At 40.1% G+C, this 21,776-nt stretch overlaps 1 protein-coding gene across 2 annotated transcripts in view; it reads left to right on the top strand.

Moving 5' to 3' along the window:
• agla (amylo-alpha-1, 6-glucosidase, 4-alpha-glucanotransferase a) overlaps window positions 1-21,776 on the top strand; it is a 97,570-nt gene that overhangs the window by 45,505 nt on the left and 30,289 nt on the right. For both annotated transcript variants that reach the window (XM_048539565.2, XM_048539566.2), the window contains exons 13-21: window positions 1,966-2,089; window positions 6,144-6,307; window positions 9,155-9,256; window positions 9,843-9,998; window positions 10,147-10,297; window positions 17,397-17,521; window positions 17,903-18,012; window positions 18,115-18,249; window positions 20,774-20,904. In XM_048539565.2, coding sequence (XP_048395522.1) covers window positions 1,966-2,089; window positions 6,144-6,307; window positions 9,155-9,256; window positions 9,843-9,998; window positions 10,147-10,297; window positions 17,397-17,521; window positions 17,903-18,012; window positions 18,115-18,249; window positions 20,774-20,904 — 1,198 coding nt within the window. The remainder of the gene's footprint in view (window positions 1-1,965; window positions 2,090-6,143; window positions 6,308-9,154; window positions 9,257-9,842; window positions 9,999-10,146; window positions 10,298-17,396; window positions 17,522-17,902; window positions 18,013-18,114; window positions 18,250-20,773; window positions 20,905-21,776) is intronic.

The raw sequence follows: 21,776 nt of genomic DNA, 5'->3' as shown, positions 1-21,776 counted from the left end.
CCCCACACCTCCTCCCTCATCCCTATCCCAGGCCCCAAGATGACTTTCCATATTAAGCAGAGGTTCACCTGCACATCTGCCAATGTGGTATACTGCATCCATTGTACCCGGTGTGGCGTCCTCAACATTGGGGAAACCAAGCGGAGGCTTGGGGACCGCTTTGCAGAACACCTCCGCTCAGTTCGCAAGAAACAACTGCACCTCCCAGTCGCAAACCATTTCCACTCCCCCTCCCATTCTTTAGATGACATGTCCATCATGGCCCTCCTGCAGTGCCACAATGATGCCACCCGAAGGTTGCAGGAACAGCAACTCGTATTCTGCTTGGGAACCCTGCAGCGCAATGGTATCAATGTGGACTTCACCAGCTTCAAAATCTCCCCTTCCCCCACCACATCCCACAACCAGCCCAGTTCGTCCCCTCCCCCCACTGCACCACACAACCGGCCCAGCTCTTCCCCTCCACCCACTGCATCCCAAAACCAGTCCAATCTGTCTCTGCCTCCCTAACCTGATCTTCCTCTCACCCATCCCTTCCTCCCACCCCAAGCCGCACCTCTATCTCCTACCTACTAACCTCATCCCACCTCCTTGACCTGTCCGTCTTCCCTGGACTGACCTATCCCCTCCCTACTTCCCCACCTATACTCTCCTCTCTACCTATCTTCTTTTCTCTCCATCTTCGGTCCGCCTCCCCCTCTCTCCCTATTTATTCCAGAACCCTCACCCCATCCTCCTCTCTGATGAAGGGTCCAGGCCCGAAATGTCAGCTTTTGTGCTCCTGAGATGCTGCTTGGCCTGCTGTGTTCATCCAGCCTCTCATTTTATTATCTAGGGAAAACAAAACCTGCCTTTTCTTTCAAGTTGCTATACAGCAGATATGAAAATGATGTTGAAAGGCTTACTTCAGGAATTTAATTTTGCTTCAGGAATTTTAATTTACCTTGGAGGTGTAAAAAGGAAACTGCTATCAACGTTGGCAAGAATTTAAATGATCTTCTTGAGTAAATTATAGTAATTGAAGCAGCGGGCCAGTATTTTCATGAATACTGCACATGGGAGTCACTGGTTTTCTCCTTAAGGGAAATATGAATACATTTTGGTTAATTAACATATGCACTCTTGACATAAATGTTCTCATTCAGTTTCTTTGCTGGAGCGTAATCATACTGTGGGAAGAGTGCATACGATAAACCAGAAATTCTTTATACGAAAGGTCAATGATTTCAGGGCAGTAGAAAAGAGCAGGAATACTGAATGGCACTTGGGGGGAAAAAATGTCATGGGCCAAATGCTGTATGATTCCAAGATTTAAAGTTAAATCTGGTGTGTTCACCATGGAACTGCTTCTGAGCTTGATCAATAAAAGGAAGTCAATATTCTATCCACTAATACTGGTACTGTTGAATTCCAAGGAAATTAGAGCTGTATTATGCAATCCAGTTCCTTCAAGCTACCTGCTTCACGACAGCTGCACACCAGTTCTGTCATTCACCCTTGCCAAACTGATTTTAGCTTGCCCTGAAAATAATTAATCAACAACATGGCCTTTTCATTTTTAAGGGACAAAGTATTGATCTGTACAAAAAGTAGTTAAAAATAAGTGATGTTTAAATCACTCTATTTCAGTTGTATTGCACCTTCTGTAATATTGACTTCTGAAACCAATCGTGTTTCTAAAGAAAAAGTTATCGGTGCTAATTTGAAATGTAAAGAGAAATTATTTTGGTTACCTTCTGTTCTTAATAAAATAATGTTTGAATATTGAACACCAGTGTTTAATTTCACGTTTTTTTTTTAAATTTACTGAGATGTACTATCTCAGGTTTAACTTTATTGGTTTAACTTTTCTGCATGACTGTCATCATTGCCCAGTCTAAGTTTTTTTTTTTTTTTTTTTGATTTCATATCTCGCTTCAATTTGTTTAAATCGATTTCCCTTGGCTCTTGCTTTCTTGTCTGCAGTATATGCTGGACACTGCCAGAAGAATAAGACCAAATTTGTATGTAGTGGCAGAACTGTTCACTGGAAGTGAGGAGATGGATAATGTCTTTGTGACTAAATTGGGCATAAGTTCTTTAATACGTGGTAGGTATGACAGTTTTATGAAAACTGTGTTCTGATATTGTGATGGATTATTATCTTTAAGCATTTTTTTGAGTTTTATGATGAACGCGTTACAGAAGTAGCTACCTGTTAACAAAGCTCAGGCATCAAATCATCTGGGTAGAAATAGTACCCTTATTATATGCAGCAGTAAATATTAGAGTTAACGGGAATACTTTATATGTACAAATTTCTGCAGTTGCAAAAACAAACAGTGACCCCCCCCCCCAAAAAAAACTATGATTTTGATAAATTTGAGTGCGTTGGATTAGAGGGAAGAATGGTGTGAAGTTCGTGCAGTGAGACAAAGCAACTAACTGCTTTGTGAGAGATAATGGGAACTGCAGATGCTGGAGATTCCAAGATAATAAAATGTGAGGCTGGATGAACACAGCAGGCCAAGCAGCATCTCAGGAGCACAAAAGCTGACGTTTCGGGCCTAGACGTTCGGGCTCTCTGATGAAGGGTCTAGGCCCGAAACGTCAGCTTTTGTGCTCCTGAGATGCTGCTTGGCCTGCTGTGTTCATCCAGCCTCACATTTTATTAACTAACTGCTTTGTGTTGTGACATTGTTTAAACAATGCTACATAAGTCTTTGTTGATTGTCTTTATGTTGGAGTCATTAACTATCAGATATATTGTAACTGGAATCTTTGGCCCAATTTTGCTTGTTGGAGACCAGGTTTACAACCCAAGACACATTCTGGACCTCTTGGCATCACTGGCTCTATGGAAATTACTGGAGAAGTTCAAATTTCTAGTGGGCAATTTCCTTGCCACCCTGGACCATCTGGAAGTTTTCAACTAATTGTTTGTGTTTTCAGACCGTTCCAACAGTCCTGGATCATTCCCAGGAAATACTAGATGGATGAATCCTAATATAATTCCTGGATATCTGTACAACTGACTGACAAGAATACCCATCACACCAGTGTACCTGCTAACCTGCGCATTACCTCTGCCACCCATTGTTCACACATTCACTAAAACATTGAAAAGCTTTGGGACACTTGAACAGCTTTTTGGCTTTTTAATGAATTCTTATCAGAATACAGCAGCTAGTGTCATTTTTTTTTTTAAAAAAAGCACTCTGATTTGCCTCTTCTAATGATCCAGCATGAGGAAGCAGTTTAATTGAAAGCACACTCTGTCTTCCAAACCAGACTTCTTCAGAAATGCAGAGTTAGAAATATGGAGCTAGGTCATTGCGCAATAAGGTGGGAGCAGAGTGGCTATCCAACTGATTGTCTTTTCATTGAAGATCCGGATAAGCATGTTTTTAAAGATGGTTTGAATAACCTGACATTTACTGTCAACTTGAATTGCCCATATAATTAGCATGATATGCAAACCCAGTACATCTCATTACCAAGTCCAATTTATTAAGGCATCTCAAAATGCCATACTGAAACCAGGTATATTATAGATGTTGACATTGCCAACTTCAATGCATTCCCAAAGGCTTCGTGCGAATCAGTATTTCATTTTGGCATGGGACTTGTGCAAAGAGCTGGTGTTCTCTCTAGAGCCGACTTAGGATAGAGCGAGAGAGAGAGAGAGAGAGAGAGACTTGCTGAAACAATAACCAGCTGGTATTGGTGAAAACCCATATTTTACTTAATGGCAGTGTTTAAAGTAAGAACTTTGAGGTGCATTTTCATTGCAAGGTCAGCAAGATTGCAGAGCTCTCTGGCCTGATGTTTCATGTTCTGAATTAATAGTAACATGCAAATTAATTTAGATACAGATGAGGAAAGTCTGCAGTGTGCTAGGAGTTAGGATTTGGGCAGTGTTTGCATACTTTCACGTGCATCCAACACTAATCTGAATTCCAAAATCCAGCCAACCTGTCTCGTTATGTAAATGTCTGTCTTAAGTAATAACATTGTTTTCTTTCTCATTTCCAAGATATCTTGCCATTTATAGAACTATAATATATCTGGAACATTAAATCAATTTTTTTAAAACCTGGTCCCCGTACAAATCACTTTAATCCTCCTTTTGGGTAGTTTCCTGCATGTTCACAACCGCTCCTTCAGTGTCATCTCTTTCCTGTGGCCTCATCCAGCCTCTTTATTTTTACACATTATGCTTGCAGCCATTGAGCTATTTATTCCTTGGCAGCCTTACAGACTTCCCTTTCTTCCTAGTTTTTTTGAAGAGCACCTATCACCAACCCAAACTCATGGCATAGTTAAGAAAAATGCTTTCTTTTATGCCCCACATAATTCATCCATTAATTTCCCTTCGGGCATCATCGTTTCAGAGCACATACAGAGGGAGAATATCTTTTCAGTTCCCGGGTAAAGAGGGAGGGGTGCTGGATTCTGGGGTGCCTGTGGGAGTTGGGGGATACTGTAAGAGGTCTGGGAGAAGTGTTTTTGCGAGTGTGAGAGTTAGGTTGAGAGGGTCAACCCTAATTGAATAGGGTTGAACAGTTACTTGGACGTTAGACTAAGTAATTAATAGTCTTACTGTGTTACTGTTTAATTAACTTGAGCGGAAGCTCCAGATTCTCCAAGTTCATTGGATATTTCTGGAAGTTTCCAAGTGCAAAAGAAACTTCAATTTCCCAGGCAATTCCTCTCTCTGCTGTGATGGGGATTTTGCAAGGTCCCTAGGCATTAGCTGTCAGCTACACTTCAGAGACAACGACCTGGCCATCTGAAAATCCAGGCCAATGTTTTCTCCTTGTTTGTATCCTATCCTTGACTAGCACTCACCATGTTTTACTTGATGACTTTTCTTTAAAACCTCTCCCTTTCCCCACAGTCCATTTTTCTCCTGTTCTTCCTGCCCTACACATTCTGTTCTCTTGTTTTGCCTGAACTGTCTTTGTTGGCCTTTGAGTAAAAAGTAAATGAATAAATATCAAAGTGATATGTATATTTAATACAAAATTTCCTTTTAGGAACTTTTTAAAATTATTCGTGTAATATGGGTATTAATGGCCAGGCTGATGTTTATTACCCATCCCTAACTGCCCTGGAAAAAATTAGGAGAGCTGCTTCTGGAACCACTGTAGCCCTCATGGTATATGTACATCCAAAGTATTGTTTGGAAAGAATTTCCAGAATTTTGACCCAGGAACAGTCAAGGGACTGGTGATATAGGTTAAGTGAGGATGGCGTATGACTTGGCAGGCAAGGGGGCTCCCATCTATCTGCTGTCCTTATCTGTCTAGGTCAGAGAGGTTGCCAGTTTGGAAGGTGCTGTTGGAGCTGCTTGGTTGAATTCTGTCGTGTACGTTGTGGCTGCTACTGCTTTGGTGATGAAGGGATTGAATGTTGAAGTTGGTGTTTGGGGTTCCGATGAAATGGACTTCCTCGTCAGACTGGATGTGTCATCCTTCTTGAGTGCTGTTGGAGCTGAATCCATCCAGGCAGTATTCCACGACACTCAACTTGTTCCTTTTTAGGCCTGAGAACATAAGGAAGAGCATAAGCAATCCTACTCAATCTCTTGAGCCCACTGCACCATCCAGTGGGATCATAGTTAATCTTCTACCTAAAACACCATTTTCCTACACTACGTCAGTTTCCCTTGCTGTTCTTAAGTTGTAGAAATCTGTCGATCTAAACTTACGAAATGTTCTCAATAGCTGACCATCTACAGCCTCGGAGTGTGGTTTCAAAGATTCACCACCCTCTGAACAAAGAAATTCTTCCTCATCTGTGCCCTGAGCCCATGTTCCAAGATTCTGCGCGTCCTGGTTCTCAAACTAACCTTGTGTCCCGACCCCAACTACCATCCCCCAAAACAAAACCACTTGGACCGTAGTTTCTCCATCTACCCTGTCAGCTCCTTTTAAGAATTTGGCAGCAAAATAATTACTGAGCTGAAAATTCTGTATTTACAGTGACACTTTTCACAGGTTTTCAGTAAATCTATACACTGAGACTTAGAAATAGGCAGTGAACTAAATAAAGTTGAAATGCCCATTTTTAAAAAAACTTAGCAAAATGTTTGAAATACTGTATGCCCTACAGTTATGAAATTTCTGTTTTTTTTAAAAATGCGATATGTTGTACTACAGAGGCAATGAGTGCTGGTGACAGCCACGAAGAGGGGAGACTGGTCTACCGGTTTGGGGGACTGCCTGTTGGATCTTTTGCTCAGCCATCTGTGAAGCCTCTTGTACCCAAAATTGCTCATGCTTTGTTTATGGATGTTACCCATGATAATGAGTCCTTGATTAAGGTACAGTATTATTAACATTTATTGTCAATGTTTATCAGCAGGTAACGTTTCAATTATAAACTGTTTATTCCTACATTATAGTGAGTTGAATATTTTTGTTCCCAACAAAATTTGTTTTGCTAGCATGGTGAACTTACTTGGTGAAATTCATGTTAGTGAGTTTTGAGAAGATTTGTAGCTCAGGTTGAGGTTCTGGATGTGAGTTTGCTCGCTGAGCTGGAAGGTTAGTTTTCAGACGTTTTGTCACCATTCTAGGTAACATCATCAGTGAGCCTCCGACGAAGCGCTGGTGTTATGTCCTGCTTTCTATTTATCTGTTTAGGTTTCCTTGGGTTGGTGATGTCACTTCCTGTTCTTTTTCTCAGAGGATGGACACATTGATTTGGAGCCAATCTACCATCCTCTGAGAAAAAGAACAGGAAATGACATCACCAGCGCAGGAAATGGCATCACCAACCCAAGGAAACCTAAACAGATAAATAGAAAGCAGGACATAACACCAGTGCTTCGTCGGAGGCTCACTGATGATGTTACCTAGAATGGTGACGAAACATCTGAAAACTAACCTTCCAGCTCAGCGAGCAAACTCATCCTGAAATTCATGTTTTAAACACATGGACATAACTATGAAAGTAGTACCTGAATGTTAAAGCTCTTTTGTATTCTTTAGCTAGTTAGTTTAAGAAATGTTAATACTGTCTATTTTTACTTGGTAACTAGTTACATGTACTTTTATCTTCCCATAATTGAGTGGGGTGCCTCAGCTGCAGGCCTCAACACTATAGTTTGACTAGGGTTTTGGTTATCAGTAATTGTGTCCTTTTTGAGATGAGGTGAGTTATTTAATTTTTCTTACCCCAAAAGTGGTATGTTTTAAGAGTAATCAATTATTTTATCATGGATATAGGTACTAAATATTGATGAGCTAAATATTGTAATGTTAACCTGTTCTAATGTGAAGTACATTACTTTTTGCTATACCAAAGAGATACCCTTTTAATGTTGGAAAGGATAGGTCTTAAAAACAACAAGATTGACAGGTACAAAGGGAGCAAAAATCACAAATGCCCCAGAGGAGAATTGAAAATGCAGGGGTAACTCAAGCATTTAGGGGAGAAAGAGGAGGCATGAAAAAATACTGGTGGTCAAGATAAGGGAGGGTCGCAAGAAATTCTACAAGTTTGTCAAAGGCAAGAGAATAATCAGGGAAAGAATGGAGTCCATTAGGGACCATGGGGACAATGTGTGAGAGAAGCTGCAGGCCATTTGTAGAATGTTGAATGTATACTTCACGTCTCTCTTTCTTTTTTACTCTGGAGAAAGTGGAGGCAAATTGAGAATTCGATAAGATGAACTGTGAAGTTCTTGAACTGCTTGATATAAGAAATGAGGATTTCACGGATTTAAAGATGAACAACTCCCCAAATCTGGATGGATTGTATTCCAGGCAGCTGCGGGAGACAGGGAGGAAATAACAGCCCTGGCGCACACTTTTTAATTGTCTCTGGCCTCAAGGGAGGTGCCAAGGACTGGATGACATCTAATGTGGTTCCGTTCTACATGAATGGTAGAGCTAGACCAGGAATCTATAGACCATCCGCAACGGGCAAACTAGAGGAGAAAAATCTGAAGGAGAGAATTAATCTCTACTTAATGAGTCGAGATTTGATTGGGGATAGTCAGCATAGCTTTGCAAGACGGAGTTCACACTTAACAAATTTAGTTGAATTTTTCAAGGGGGTGACCAAGTGTTTAGATGAGCATAAGGTGGTTGATATAGTTTGTATGGATTTCAGCAAGGCCTTTGGCAGAGAGACACATAGGAAACTGATAAAGTAAAAACTCATCGGATCTAGGGTCACTTGGGAAGTTAGATCCGAAATTGGCTTGGTGTCAGCAGACAGGTGGTGGCATAAGACTGAATGACTGGATGCCAGTGTGCAGTGATATTCTACAGGCTTTACTGCTGGATCCCATTATTGTTTGAAATATTCATGAATGATATATGTGAGAACATGATGAGTTTGTAGATGACACAATGATTGGCCAGGTGGGTGATTTGTGAGGAGGAAGATCTTGGGGTACAGGAAGATATAGGTGGGTTTGACAGATCAAAGGCAGATGGAATTTAGCCTTGATAAATCTAAGGTGATACGCTTTGGAAGTACAAGACAAGGGAGTACTCGATGAATGTTCGGACACTAGGAAGCTCAGAGGAGAGGAGAGATCTCGAGGTGGCTGGACAGGTTAATAGGGTAATTAAGACATTTGGGATGCTTGCCTTTATTGGTCAAAGCATTGATTATTAGAGCAGGGAGCTTTCATTTGGAGCTGAGGAGAGGTTCATCTGGATGTTGCCTGGAATAGAGCATTTCAGCTGTGAAGAGAGGCTGGCTAAGCTCAGGTTGTTTTCTTTGGAACAAAAAAGGTTGAGATCGGACCTGATTGAGGCATCTAAGGTTATGAGAAATATAGGTAGGGTCAATAGAAAGCAATTATTGCTCTTTGTCAAATGATCAATAACAAAGGGCACACATTTAAATTGAAAAGCAGGAGGCTTAGTGGGGTTTTGAGGAAAAGTTCTTTCATCCTGTGGGTGATCAGGATTTGGAATACACTGGCTGGGAGGGCAGTTGAGACAAATAACTTGTCAATCTTTTAAAAAGTACTTGAGTGAGCACTTGAAATATAAGGTTATGGAGCTAGTGCATGCAGTAGTGTATTTTTGGTGGTATGGACTCAATGGGCCAAAGGGCTCTTTGGTACGGTACGATTCTATGTGAGAATCAAAATGCAAACTAAATTTATAAATTTCTACTTAAATGTCTAATTTTCTTTATATTACAGCATCGTTCTGCTTATGATGCTCTTCCCAGTTCAACTATTGTTTCAATGGCGTGCTGTGCCTCAGGAAGCACAATGGGTTATGATTACCTAGTACCCCATCAGGTTTGTCTGTTGGATTTTTTTTAAGCAACAGATTTTGAAGATTTTCATTTTAACTTGCCATTAATCAAAAATCACAGCAAGCAAACTTTCTTTCTTTCAGCTATTTTCAATAAAGACGAACAACATTGGTAAATTATAAAAGAAAGAATGTCCTTTATTTCCCACAATGTTGGGTTTAGAAATCCAAGAAACGCAAATGTAAACTTGTATGATGCATGACTGGTTTAGTCATTCATTGCCAGTGAATGTTTGTTTTCCATTACGAACTGAGCTTGGATTTAGGTCTTGAAAACATATTTATTTCTAAAATTAGTCTTAGAAGTTAAAGCAACGGCTATGATTTGTGTTCTCTGTCAAACAACACATTTGCACTTTTTGTTCTGAAGTCTGAGAAATTGTTGTATTTGCCCTACTTCTTGAGGATTAACTTTAATGAGCAACAAAGCAAAAGTCCAAACCCCTGTAATGTGCTTGTTTTGGGTCTTAGTTTTAATTGTAGCCTTAAATATTTAAAGCACGTACTACTATTTTATTTCCAGGAATTAACGTTCAACTATTTATTGTTTCTGCTTCTGTATTTTAATAGATATCTGTGGTTTCAGAGGAGAGGCTGTATCCTGTATATAACCCTAATACGCGTCCAGAATATCTGGGGGAAGTAAATCAGCAAAGTGGAATCATTGCAGGAAAGCTAGCAATTAACAAACTTCACCGTGAACTTGGAGCTAATTCCTTCTTTCAGGTGTGGAAATGTGTAATTTTCTGTTCTTTAAACTTATATACTGGATTATACATCAGATTTCTTCATAGTAGCCTCTTGTTTGAATTGGAAAATTATTGCTCAGAATTTGAGTGACTTTGTGTTCAAATGTAGTTGTTGTGTATTTTAGGTGTATGTGGATCAGCTGGATGAAGACACAGTGGCAGTTACACGACATTGCCCAAGTAACCACAACTCGGTGGTGGCTGTGTCACGTACTGCATTTCGAGACCCAAATACATCATACTACAAGGCTGAACTGGCTCCAATGTACATCCCAGGTATTGTTTCAGCTTTTTAAAAAGGAATTACTACAGTAATGATTAACAGTTTCCTAACTTTAATAAATTCACGTGAACTTTTTGATAGTATGATGATTGTGAAACCTTAATTTAAGATTCTAATCAGTTTATTTCAAAAGGCAACAAAGACATCTGTGTCTTTTAGAAGAAAAAATCTTCTTTTATTGAATGAGATTTGTACTTTTCCATCTACCTGTATTAAAAATTATAAAATTGTTCAATAGTGTAAAAGAGAGACCACATTTTTCTCTTGCTTACTTATGTCATCAATTAGTGCTTAAGAATGTCAGTAATGTAATGAAGGTGGAGATACATCTGTACCTACAGAAGACTCCCATCCAGTACACAAAACCATTTAATTTGCTGCAATCAATAACAGATCTTGTTCTAACATCTTTAACAATCATTTCCTGTTTTTTATATAAGTCATTAACATTATTCTGTTCCTTGTAGTATAATACAGTCAAGCTTTTAACAGCAACAGCTGTTGATGCCTTCCACATTCTCCCAGCTTTCTTTGAGCAAAATAAGTTTTATTTAATTCCAAAATGATTCAAACAAAACCAATTTTCCATGCTTTTGTGATCCTCAACACCAGTTGTTCATCTTTGAATAATTTCTTGGAGCAAGACTTCCTTTTTATAAAACAGTCTGACCACCTGTGATTTGCATCAACCCATTTAATTTCAAATTTTTGTAAAATTTATTTCCTTTTATACTAGTGAAGTCAGTCCTCAACCTTTACTCAGTGATGCACTTTGTCAAATAGACATTCTCTCAGAGATTTTAAAAAAACACACTAAAGATGGATAAATTTCTAGGACCTATTCAAATGTATCCCAGGGCATTGTAGGAACAGGAAAGAAATTTCAGGATCCCTAGCAGATATTTGTATCATCTAAACTGTGGGTAAGGTGCTGAAATACTTGGAGCGTGGCTAATGTTCTTCCTTTATTTAAGTAGAAGTCTGGGTGCTGTAGACTGGTTGGGTAAGTTGTTGGAGGGGATTCTGAGAGATGGGATTTATGTGCATTTGGAGAGGCAAGGACTGATTAGGGACTGTCAGCATGGCTCTGTGCATGGGAAGTAGTGTCTCTCAAACTTGATTTGAGTTTCTTGAGGACATGATCAAAAAGATAGATGAGGGCAGAGTGGTAAATGTTGTCTATGTGCACTTTACCGAAGCCTTTAACAACATTTCGCATAGTATGCTAATCAGTAAAGTTAGATTATATAGGACTCAAGGAGGGCTTCCCGATTGGATACAAAATTGATTTGACAGTAGGACAAAAGAGGGTGGTGGTGGAGGACTGTTTTCCGTACTAGAGGCCCGTGACCAGCCATGTGCTGCAAAAGACGGTACTGTGTCGATTGTTGTTTTGTCATTTATATAAACAATATGGATGAGCATTGAGGAGGCATGGTTAGTAAGTTTGTGGATGGTACCAAAACTGGTGGTATAGTGGACAGTGAAGGTTTTCTAAGATTACAAAGGGATCTTGACCAGTTGGGCCAGTGGTGTTTAGCATGCTTGCTTTCATTGCTCAGACCATATGGTGTAGGAGTGGGGACTCATGTTAAGGTTGTACAGGACGTTTGGGAGCACTGTGTACAATTCTGGTTGTGCTGCTACAAATAGAAGAGGAACAAAAACAAAGTTGCTGGAAAAGCTCAGCAGGTCTGGCAGCATCTGTGAAGGAATAAATCGTTAATGTTTCGGAAGGGTCACCCTTTCAGCAACTTTGTTTTTGTTCCTGATCTATAGCACCTTTTTCAGGTTTTAAAAATTTGAAGAGGCTTCAGAAAAGATTTACTGGGAATGGAGGGTTTGAGTTTTAAAACTAGGCTTGATAGGCTGGGCCTTTTCTCACTGGAGCATAGAATGCTGAGGGGTGACCTTATTGAGGTTTACAAAATCATGAAGGGCATAGATAAGGTGAATAGCCAAGGCCTTTGTTTTGTAGGGAAGGGAAGGTCAAAACTAAGGAGCATGATTTTGATGTGAGAGGAGCAAGATTTGAAAGGGACCTGAGGAGCAACTTTTTTCACACATACCTGAGCAGTCTCAAAATACTGCTGAGAGAATCCTTTTGTTTTGCATTATTGATGAATGATCATTTGAATCATGAAAGTGGCTGCAAATGTCTTTTCCAAAAACCACAGCCGTCTGATCCAAGTTGTGTGTTTCTTTCTGAGAATCAAACACCAGTTAAGACTAGGAACCTATCCACATACAACATCTTGGCATTATCCAATAAGCCCAATAATCTGAACAGGGACCAAATGCCATCTGACCTACGTAGCCTGTTAAATTCCACAATGTGTTCCTCCATTGGAATAACCATCCATCTTCCCATGTCTATCAAAATCTGACCATGCTTCATAGGCACATAATAGATCATGCTTCTAAATTTTGTACATTAAATATTTGACTGTCTCAACCTCCTTCATTAGTCAATTAACAGCCAGTTCTCTCAAACATGTGGATTGTTTTATCAAAGTGAAAATAATGTATGGCCTTCATTTTATCACCTCTTGATTAAAAATACAAGACCCATATTGTTATGATTGCAGTTGCTGGTAATACTGGATAAGTCAGATCCCAGAATGAAACCTGGCTTGATAAACCAATTTCAAAAATTAGGTATATGATCTATGTAATTTGTTATTGTAAAATATTCTCTCACAGCTGCAGATGTTCTTTAACAACAGTATGTGAGCTTATTCAATAAGAAAGAAAACAAAGTTAGGCGTACGTTGAATCCCTACGGTATGGAAGCAGGTTAGTCAACCTATAGAGTCCAAGCTGACCGTCCAAAAGGCATTCCACCTCCCCTCCCCTACCCTATTCCTGTAACCCTGCATTTCCCATGGCTAACCTACCTAGCCTGCACATCCCCTGACACTTTGGGAAATTCCCCATGGCCATCTTTGAACTATCGGAGGTAACCAGAGCCTCCAGAGGAAACCCTCGCAGACACTGGGAGCATATGGAATCTCTAAGCAGATAGCTGCCTGAAGGTGGAATCGAACCCGGGTCCCTGATGCAATAAGGCAGCAGTGATAACCATTGAGCCAGTAGATATACAATAATTTAAAAGGTCTTAATGTAAACAGAGCAATGTTGTTTCAACCCTTTTTCCAATACCGTACATTTACAGATACTCAATTCCAGAGAAATATCACTCCTATCTCAGGTTTTTAACTTTCTACTTTAATGACCCTTCCTCATCACTTTCTGTTGAACTGCTAAGATTGATTGCTTTATGATTCCTTTCCAACTCTGACATGAATTCTTCAGACTTGTGACAGCCTAAGCTTCCTCAGTTCTAACAACTTGTAGACTTCTACACAAGCTCTCCTGGCTTTCAAACTCAACAAACTTCTGCTGTGTAACTGATTTCCTCTGCACTGACTTGATGCCTTTGTAAAGGTGGTGATAGGATGCTGTTTTAAACTGCTGAAATTCATTTGGTTTACGTATACATGCAATGCCATTAGGAGTGGAGTATTGAAATCCAAATCCTTCCCAAAATACACATTTTATTTGTCTTTCATTATTGTTCACAACTTCATTCTCTTTTCTTCCACCCACAGGTCATAGAATTATGATTTAAGAGAATTTCTGTGTGAAATCATATCTTAAACACATTATACTGAGATTCAGCAGCAATTCTTCTCCAAATAAATTCCAATTGTAATTTTGCACCTGACAAAGGAAATTTGGTTTCCAGTCTTTACCCTTTGCCTGCCAATCTCTGCTACTTGGGATTGAAACTTGTTAATGAATTAGGAACAAAACAGCAGCTCTTGCACAAGGAGTTTACTGACTGACTTATTCAATGTTTCATGCAGCACTTTTATATATAAATAGAGAAGCAAAAGATTTGAATTTTATTGTGGCTTTTAAGATATTTCTGAAGTGTTTCACAGTCAATGAGGTACCTTTTTGAAACGTTAATTCATTGTTTTGAAGATAGACTTAGCATTCAATTTGTGGACAACAATAGGAGGTAAGCAATAAGTCTGTTTCTGGGGATACATGAAAGTTAAATGTTGCCAGTGAAATTGGAAGTATTTCCATATCCCTCCCAAATTGTACCATGAGATCCTGTACATCTACAGAGATGATGGGTACTACTTCAGATTAATTGCCTCATCTGAAAGTCTGCACCTTCACCAGTGTAGCACTCCTTCAGAACTACAGAAAAGTAACTAAAATTATGCAGCTATTGGGCTTGAATGTTTGCATGACTCAGGTGGAAGTCCTAACAGTAAATTTTACATTTTAACTTGAATTTTAGATATTACAATGAAGACTTCAGTTTTGATTCAATAGTGTATGCTTTTCCTCTGTAGGAATACATCTATTTGTTGTGAACTCTTTTTTCCTTGGGTTTGTGAGGAGTTCTGAGAAAATTCGGTAACCGTTATTATCCCAGCTGATACTACTGGACCAATCAAATCTCAATGGAACCTGGTTTGATTGGTCATAGTTTTATTTAAACTTTATTATGGTGATCATCCATTGAAACAGTCACTCAAAGCTGCAGACAACAAAACAAGTTTATTGCATAAAAGGAAGGAAAACAACAAAAAAAAGCCAAGCTATGTAGATATTGAAGACGGTTTGGAAAATGCTTAAATACACAACAAACCAAAGGTTTCAACTAATTTCTCAACATTGCCCTCAGCTAATTACTTAGTGCTCCTCTATATTGAACATTATTTTTGAGGAAACTGAGTGGTGCCAATGTTGCAGAGTGCACTCTGGTTAGGGGACTTCAGTGTCCACCACAAAGACTGGCTAGTCAGCACCACTACTGATTGAGTTGGTAGAGTGGTAAAGAGTGGAGCTGCTAGTCTGAGACTGCGGCAGGTGGTGAAGGAACCAGCATAAGAGAAAAACATTCTTGATCTCATTGTAATGCCTCCTGCCTGCGCAGATAAATCTATCTCTCGTAGTAGATGCAATGTGCTGAATGGCCTGTTCTGTCCTGTATGATTCTTAGTATTTGTATGACCGATTACCCAACACAGTTCTTGTGAAGACAAAACATTCTTCACCCTTGAGAATACTTTACATTGTGGTGTGTAGCACTGTCATGTGCAAAATGGGATTGACTTTGAACAGGCCTAGCAAGTCAAGACTGAATATCCATGAGACACTGAACCATCAGCAGAATCCTACTTGAACATAATCTGACTGAGAAGGACTACAGAACTTGCTGTTTTTCTACCCACTGTTCCAGTAAAACCACAACACTGGCATCTACCAGACATTGTGGACAACTACCCCGCAAGGTGGGGTGGGGGTGGGGGGGGGGGGGGATCCAGTCCAGCCTATTACCACCCCATCAGTTAACATCAGTCTGCAGTCATCAGTGAAGTGATGAAAGGTATCATCAAAGATGCTGTCAAACAGCATCAGGTCAGCATTAATCTGTTCAGTAACACTCAGTTTGGGTTCAACTAGGACCACTCGGCTCCTGGCCTCATTACAGCTTTGGTTCAAATATGGCCAACAGCTGAATTCCTGAGTTGAGAATGACTGCTCCTAATGCCAAGCGTTTGACCAAGCATGACATCAAAGGTACCCTGGCAAAACTGGTGTTAATAGGAATCAAAGGGAAAATGGTCTGCTGGTTGGAGTCTTGCCTGTCATAAAGGAAGATGATTGAGTGTTGCATGTCAATCATCTCAGCTCGAGTGTGTCTGCAGGAGTGCCCTAGGCTAAGCCATCTTCAGCTGCTTCCTCAATGGCCTTCCCTCCATTGTAAGGCCAGAAGTGGGAATGCTTGCTAATTGCTGAATATTCAGCACCAATCATTAATCAGACCTGAAGCAGTTGTCAAAATGCAACTATCCAGGAGTGCTGCAATGAAAAACTCATCACCTGACTCTGCAAAGCCTGTGCATCTATTACAAGGCACAAATCAGGAGTGTGATGGAATTCACTCCACTTGACTGCTCCAACATGTAAGAAGCATAACACCATCCAGGACAAAGCAGCACTACATTCACAAACATTCACTCCCACTATCACTGACCCTCTGTAGAAGCTGTGTGTATCATCTACAAGATGCACTGCAGAAATTCTCCAAAGCTCCTTTGACAGCACCTCCCAAACATCTGATAGCTCAAGGACAGCAGAGACATGGAAACACTACCACTTGCATGTTCCCTTCCAAGCCACACACAATCCTGACTTAAAATTATGTAGCAGTTCATGGTATTGCTACATCAAAATCCCAAAACTCCCTCTCTTGTACTTTTGTGAGTCTACCTAAAAATAATGGAGTGCAATGGTTCATAAAGGCAACATATCACCACCTCCTTAAGGGCAACTAGTGATGGATAATAATTGCTGTCTCAGCCAGTGATGCTCACATCCCATGAATGTTTGTGGTTTTTTTTTAAAAAGACCTTCAATAAATTCTACTCCAGAGAAATTACCTCAATAAATTTTTGATTGCTACTTAATTGATAGTACACAGAACTTTTTCCCCTGCTCGCTGTAGTCTTTTTGCATGAATACACTCAAAACCTGAATCTGAGCTTTCTCGGCTTCTAATAACCTACAGGTTTTGAACCAAACATCTAGTTTGGTAGCTGCACAAACTGAACTTTTTCTCCTCCCCCCCCCCCCCCCACCCCACCCGAAGTGATAGTGGTTTCTCTGAACAGTCCGGAACTCCTGTAAGGAGAGAGACTAAACTTCTGATCTCAGTCAGGCCTCCCTGGCACAGCCGCAGAAACATTCAGTCTCTGGGTTTTCTAAACTAAAGTCAATCAGTGCTTATTCTGAACTAAAATCAAGTTAATGGTCTTGAATGTGGACACTACCTGCATACACTAAACAAATTTCCACTAACACACCACAAGAATATACACCAACTGCTTTCTGAGCAATACTGGAGTGAAATCACTGTTTCACAAGAATGCCGACCTTGATTTTATTGTAACGAAAACCACCGTAGAAATAAGCCATATTCTTCTGGCTTGATGGTCAAACTGATTTGACCAAAATTACTTATTCTACCTCTTTCATCACAATATCAACACCTTTTTATTATAGGTAAAATAACTGAAATCATAATGGAAGCAATGACCGTGCAGAGAGAAACTGATGATTACAGAGAAGATAAATATTTCATTAATGGATTACCTCGATATACAGTGAATATCAATGAACACATTCAGGTGAAGAACATATCTCTTTATATGGTATTATTCATTTTCTCATGCTTGACCCATAAGTAGATCCTTGGGTCATGACTGATGCTTCATCCTGAACTGTTGCCTCAGCCGCTGCTTTTTTTTTAAACTGTTTGTGTTCTCTGTCATCGCCTCCTATTCTCGAGGCGGTCAGAGAGGCAGGTTTCTAAAGCTTACCTCGGCTCAAATAGAAATTGAGTCCACACATTGGCATTATTCTGAATCATGTACTAACTATCTCGCTTGCTGACCCCATTATGATACTAGGCTACAAATTGTTAGGAAAATACATTAAGGCACTTGTGCTATTTGATAAAATTGTTAATGGAAAAGGTTTCAGAGGCTAATTTCATGTTCATTTTCCAGTTAAGTGACAGCAAAATTGTTAAAACCGAGGTTACTTCTAAAGATCGCAGTGACTACGTATATAAAATCAACTTTGAAAACTTTCCTCCTGGAAGCATCATTATTTTCCGGTAAATGATGTACAGTTTTGTGCCAAATAAAATTGTGTTTATGCATATCTTACTTTCAGTTTTCTGTAAAGGATTCGTTATTTCACAATCATGTCGTTGTAGGGTGAGTCTTGATGAAAAGGCCCAGGAAACAGTTGGAATTCTCCGCCATCACCTTGCTCAATTTAGCCCTCACTATAAAGTTGGCAGTATTCCTGATGCTGCTCCTTCAGCCATACTGACTCAATCATTTAAATCGTAAGTGGCAGATTTTCTCTGTAGTTGGACTGCACGTGGCTAAATTAAAACAAAACTCTGAAAACACAACTCAATTTGTATCAACTTGTAAGAAACACTATATGTACTCATATAATAGTTGATCTCATGTAATATTGACCCCTTATGTTTGGCCAAAAAATTCTTAGTTTTTCATATCCCAAGTATAATTTGACACTAGTTTCTGGGGTATAATTGAAGTTTATTAATTCTCTAATTTAAAGATTACTTGTGAAATTGGTCATCAAGCCAAAACCACAAATTACACCTGACTAATGTGTTCCCCTCAAAGTAAGTAGTTTTACAGCAATACTGTGATTTAGCCTTTTTGAATGGACTCCCACAGACTTAGGAAAAGTGGCCAGAAAAGAACTGAGCAGGAGGATGAAGCAGCGGCCATTCCCAGTGCTAGTGTGGCTTCCTATGAAGACTCTTGTCCAAGATTTCTGCAGACACCGATATTACCTTATTCCCATTCTTGCTGCTGACCAAACATCTTTGGCATCTGCACGTGCAAAATGCAGAGGCATTCTGCTTTGAGGAAACAACAGTGCTACTCAGCAGACTCTCCTGACCTAGCTTTGATGTGAGCAGTCGGGGTTATAAGCAGCATGGTGGTCAGGGCAGTACATAGATGCTAGTACATAGAACATTACAGCACAGTACAGGCCCTTCGGCCCTCGATGTTGTGCTGACCTGTCATACCGATCTCAAGCCCATCTAACCTACACAATTCCACGTACGTCCATATGCTTATCCAATGACGACTTAAATGTACCTAAAGTTGGAGAATCTACTACCGTTGCAGGCAAAGCATTCCATTCCCTTACTACACTCTCAGCAGCTCTGAGGATGAAGAGGGTTCGGGCAGAGCTGATGAGTTGAGTGGGTTCTGTGTCTAAAGAAGATTGACAGGCTGATGCCAATAGGCCAAGTTCAGGAATGGTTCAGGCAAACATGGGAGGAGGGGTTGGGGGAATGGGGAGATTGAGGTAGACATGAGGCAGGGTAAGTAGAGAGATCTGGGCAAGCCTGTAGCTGGGTGGAGGCTGGAAGGGATTTGGGCAGACTTGTAGAGGTGGTGGGAATCCCCTACAATTCTAGGCCTGCTGAAGAGTTCAGCATTCTCTGCTTTTGATATTTATCATAGGACATTTAACTGGATGGATTAGCTTAAACACAGTTGCGTCTTAACAGCTAAGCATGACAAAAATGCATCAGACCCGACAAATGATTATAAACAAATTTTAATATCAGTACTTTTTATAAATTGCTCAAGTTTTAAGATTCTGTTCCTTCTGATACAGTTTTGCAGTCTTGGAATCATTGTTTTCTAAAGTTCTAATATAACGTGGCTTCCAGTATAGCTCATAAAGTGTGCCATTTGCCCACATTCTTTTGAATGATGTGTTTCAAACCTTACCTGGTGAAGCATCAAGATGAAGGGAATAGACACTCTATTATCAGAAGGTTTCGGTTCTATAGGAATTGCTGCAAATTCTGTTGTGTAATCAGAAATCACAGGTCTACTTTTGAAGTGTAGCACACTCGCTCTGTCGCTTCTGTAAACTGCTAGACCCCTGAACACCTAACTAACTGTGCTTTTTAGAAAGAGTTGCATTTGTGATTATTCTTATTTAAGATGTGGAGGTGCCAGTGTTGGACTGGGCTGGACAAGGTCAGAAATCACATGGCACCATCTTTCAGAGTCCTACTCCTTCTGGTGTTAGTGGCGGTGATAGTCACTGGACTAATCAGCTTGAGGCCCAGGCTAATACACGGAGGACATGAGCTCAATCTTCTCATGGCAGCTGGTAGAATTTAACTTGACAAATTTAAAGTTAATCTCAGAGGGCCTTTATGGTTGTGGTGTTAATGTCTCTGCCTCTGAGCCAGAAGACCTTCAAGTCCCACCTGCTCCGGAGGTATATCATGTCTGGACAGGCTGATATTAAAAAAAATCTACACTGGATATTGACCCTTACGGTGTAGTGGTAGTGTCTCTGGTCCAAACTCTCGCTTAATTTTGAATGCCAGCTGCAATAACAGGTTGCTTAGAAAATGTCTAAAGCTAATCTCAGTAATGGTTGCAGTGATGTCCGTCATTGATTTATTGTAAAAACCTATCTAGTTCCCTTTTTAGGGAAGAAAATATGCCATTCTTGCCTGATCTGGCCAAGATGTGACTCTAAGTAATATAGCCAGCTGCTGACTGCCTTCTGGAGTGGCCCAGTGATCTCCTTTTGCGCGCTCTCTCACACTCTTCTCCTCCCCCCACCCCCCAACTCCCTTCAAGGACAGTAAAGTATGGCAACAAATATTGGCTGTGCCAGTCACTCCTACGTGTGCAAGAATTTAAATAAAAAAGTTACGTAGATGAAGAAATAGAAAGTTACATAGCTGCTGAATACATATGAATTGCTTTTCAGTGTAGCTAAAGTATTGTTTTGCTATAATTGTATTGTGTTCACTTGATCCCATGCTTCTGTTTACTAATAACCAACAGTATTGCCTCTGATATTACACTGGCCGATCTGAATCTGCTGCTTTACCGATGTGACTTTGAGGAACAGGAAGATGGGGGCGGTTGCTACAGTATTCCAAATATTGGAGCCTTGAAGTATGCAGGTTTGCAAGGTACATGGACCTTTACCCGGATAAATGCAACCAAAAACACACATGTTCATTCAGCTCAGTTGACTGAACGACTGGTTTGTGGTCCAGATAAAGCCAACAACATAGATTCAGTTCCTGGCGGAGGTTGCCAAGAAGCACTCTTTCTCAACCTCTCCCCTTGCCTGAATCCTGGTGACCCTCAGGTTAAACCACCACCAGTCATCTGTCTAATGAGAACAGCTCCATGATCTTCTGAAACTATGGTCACTCTATCCAGATATTCAGATCTATTGTGAATTAATATGGGGAAACACATTACTGCAGCAACCATTTATTTATTAAAGTTCTGTGTAATATTCATTTGTTTCTTATAAAGCTGCACAGATAAACTGGGTGAGGAGTTTCCAACATTTTCAAGAGGCAACTTAATTACAGCTTCTCTTTCTATAATTTTGTAAGAATCTTTTCAAATTGTGAAAGCCAACCTGAACAACCAGTAAGGGAGTTGTGGTGGTTGGGAAAGTGGTAAAGGATAGAAGGAGGTAACAGCAGAGCAGCGATTTTTTTAAAATATAATAAACCAGAGCTTTCCTAGAATCGCAGCTGGCTTAATAGATAGGTACATACCAGCAAGGTGCAGGTTCAACCCCGTGTAGAGGAGTAGGAGGTCACAATTACCTTTGCTTTCCTCAGGTTACAAAAAGAAAAGCAGAGTTTCTTTTGCTCTCCAGCTGCCTGTTTTTGCAAGTGTGGATAAAGCGTCAATGACTAATGGCCACTGACTACTCGCTGTTCAAATTTACACTGAAGGATTATCATTGGATTCAACAACAATTTCTCAGTTAATAACCAATGCTTTCAGCTTCAGGGTAGAGTATTTGGGGAAATAAAAA

This window comes from Stegostoma tigrinum, chromosome 8 (genome assembly GCF_030684315.1).
Source record: "Stegostoma tigrinum isolate sSteTig4 chromosome 8, sSteTig4.hap1, whole genome shotgun sequence".
NCBI classification, from domain to species: Eukaryota; Metazoa; Chordata; class Chondrichthyes; order Orectolobiformes; family Stegostomatidae; genus Stegostoma; species Stegostoma tigrinum.
This window is presented reverse-complemented; position numbering and strand designations above follow the sequence as displayed.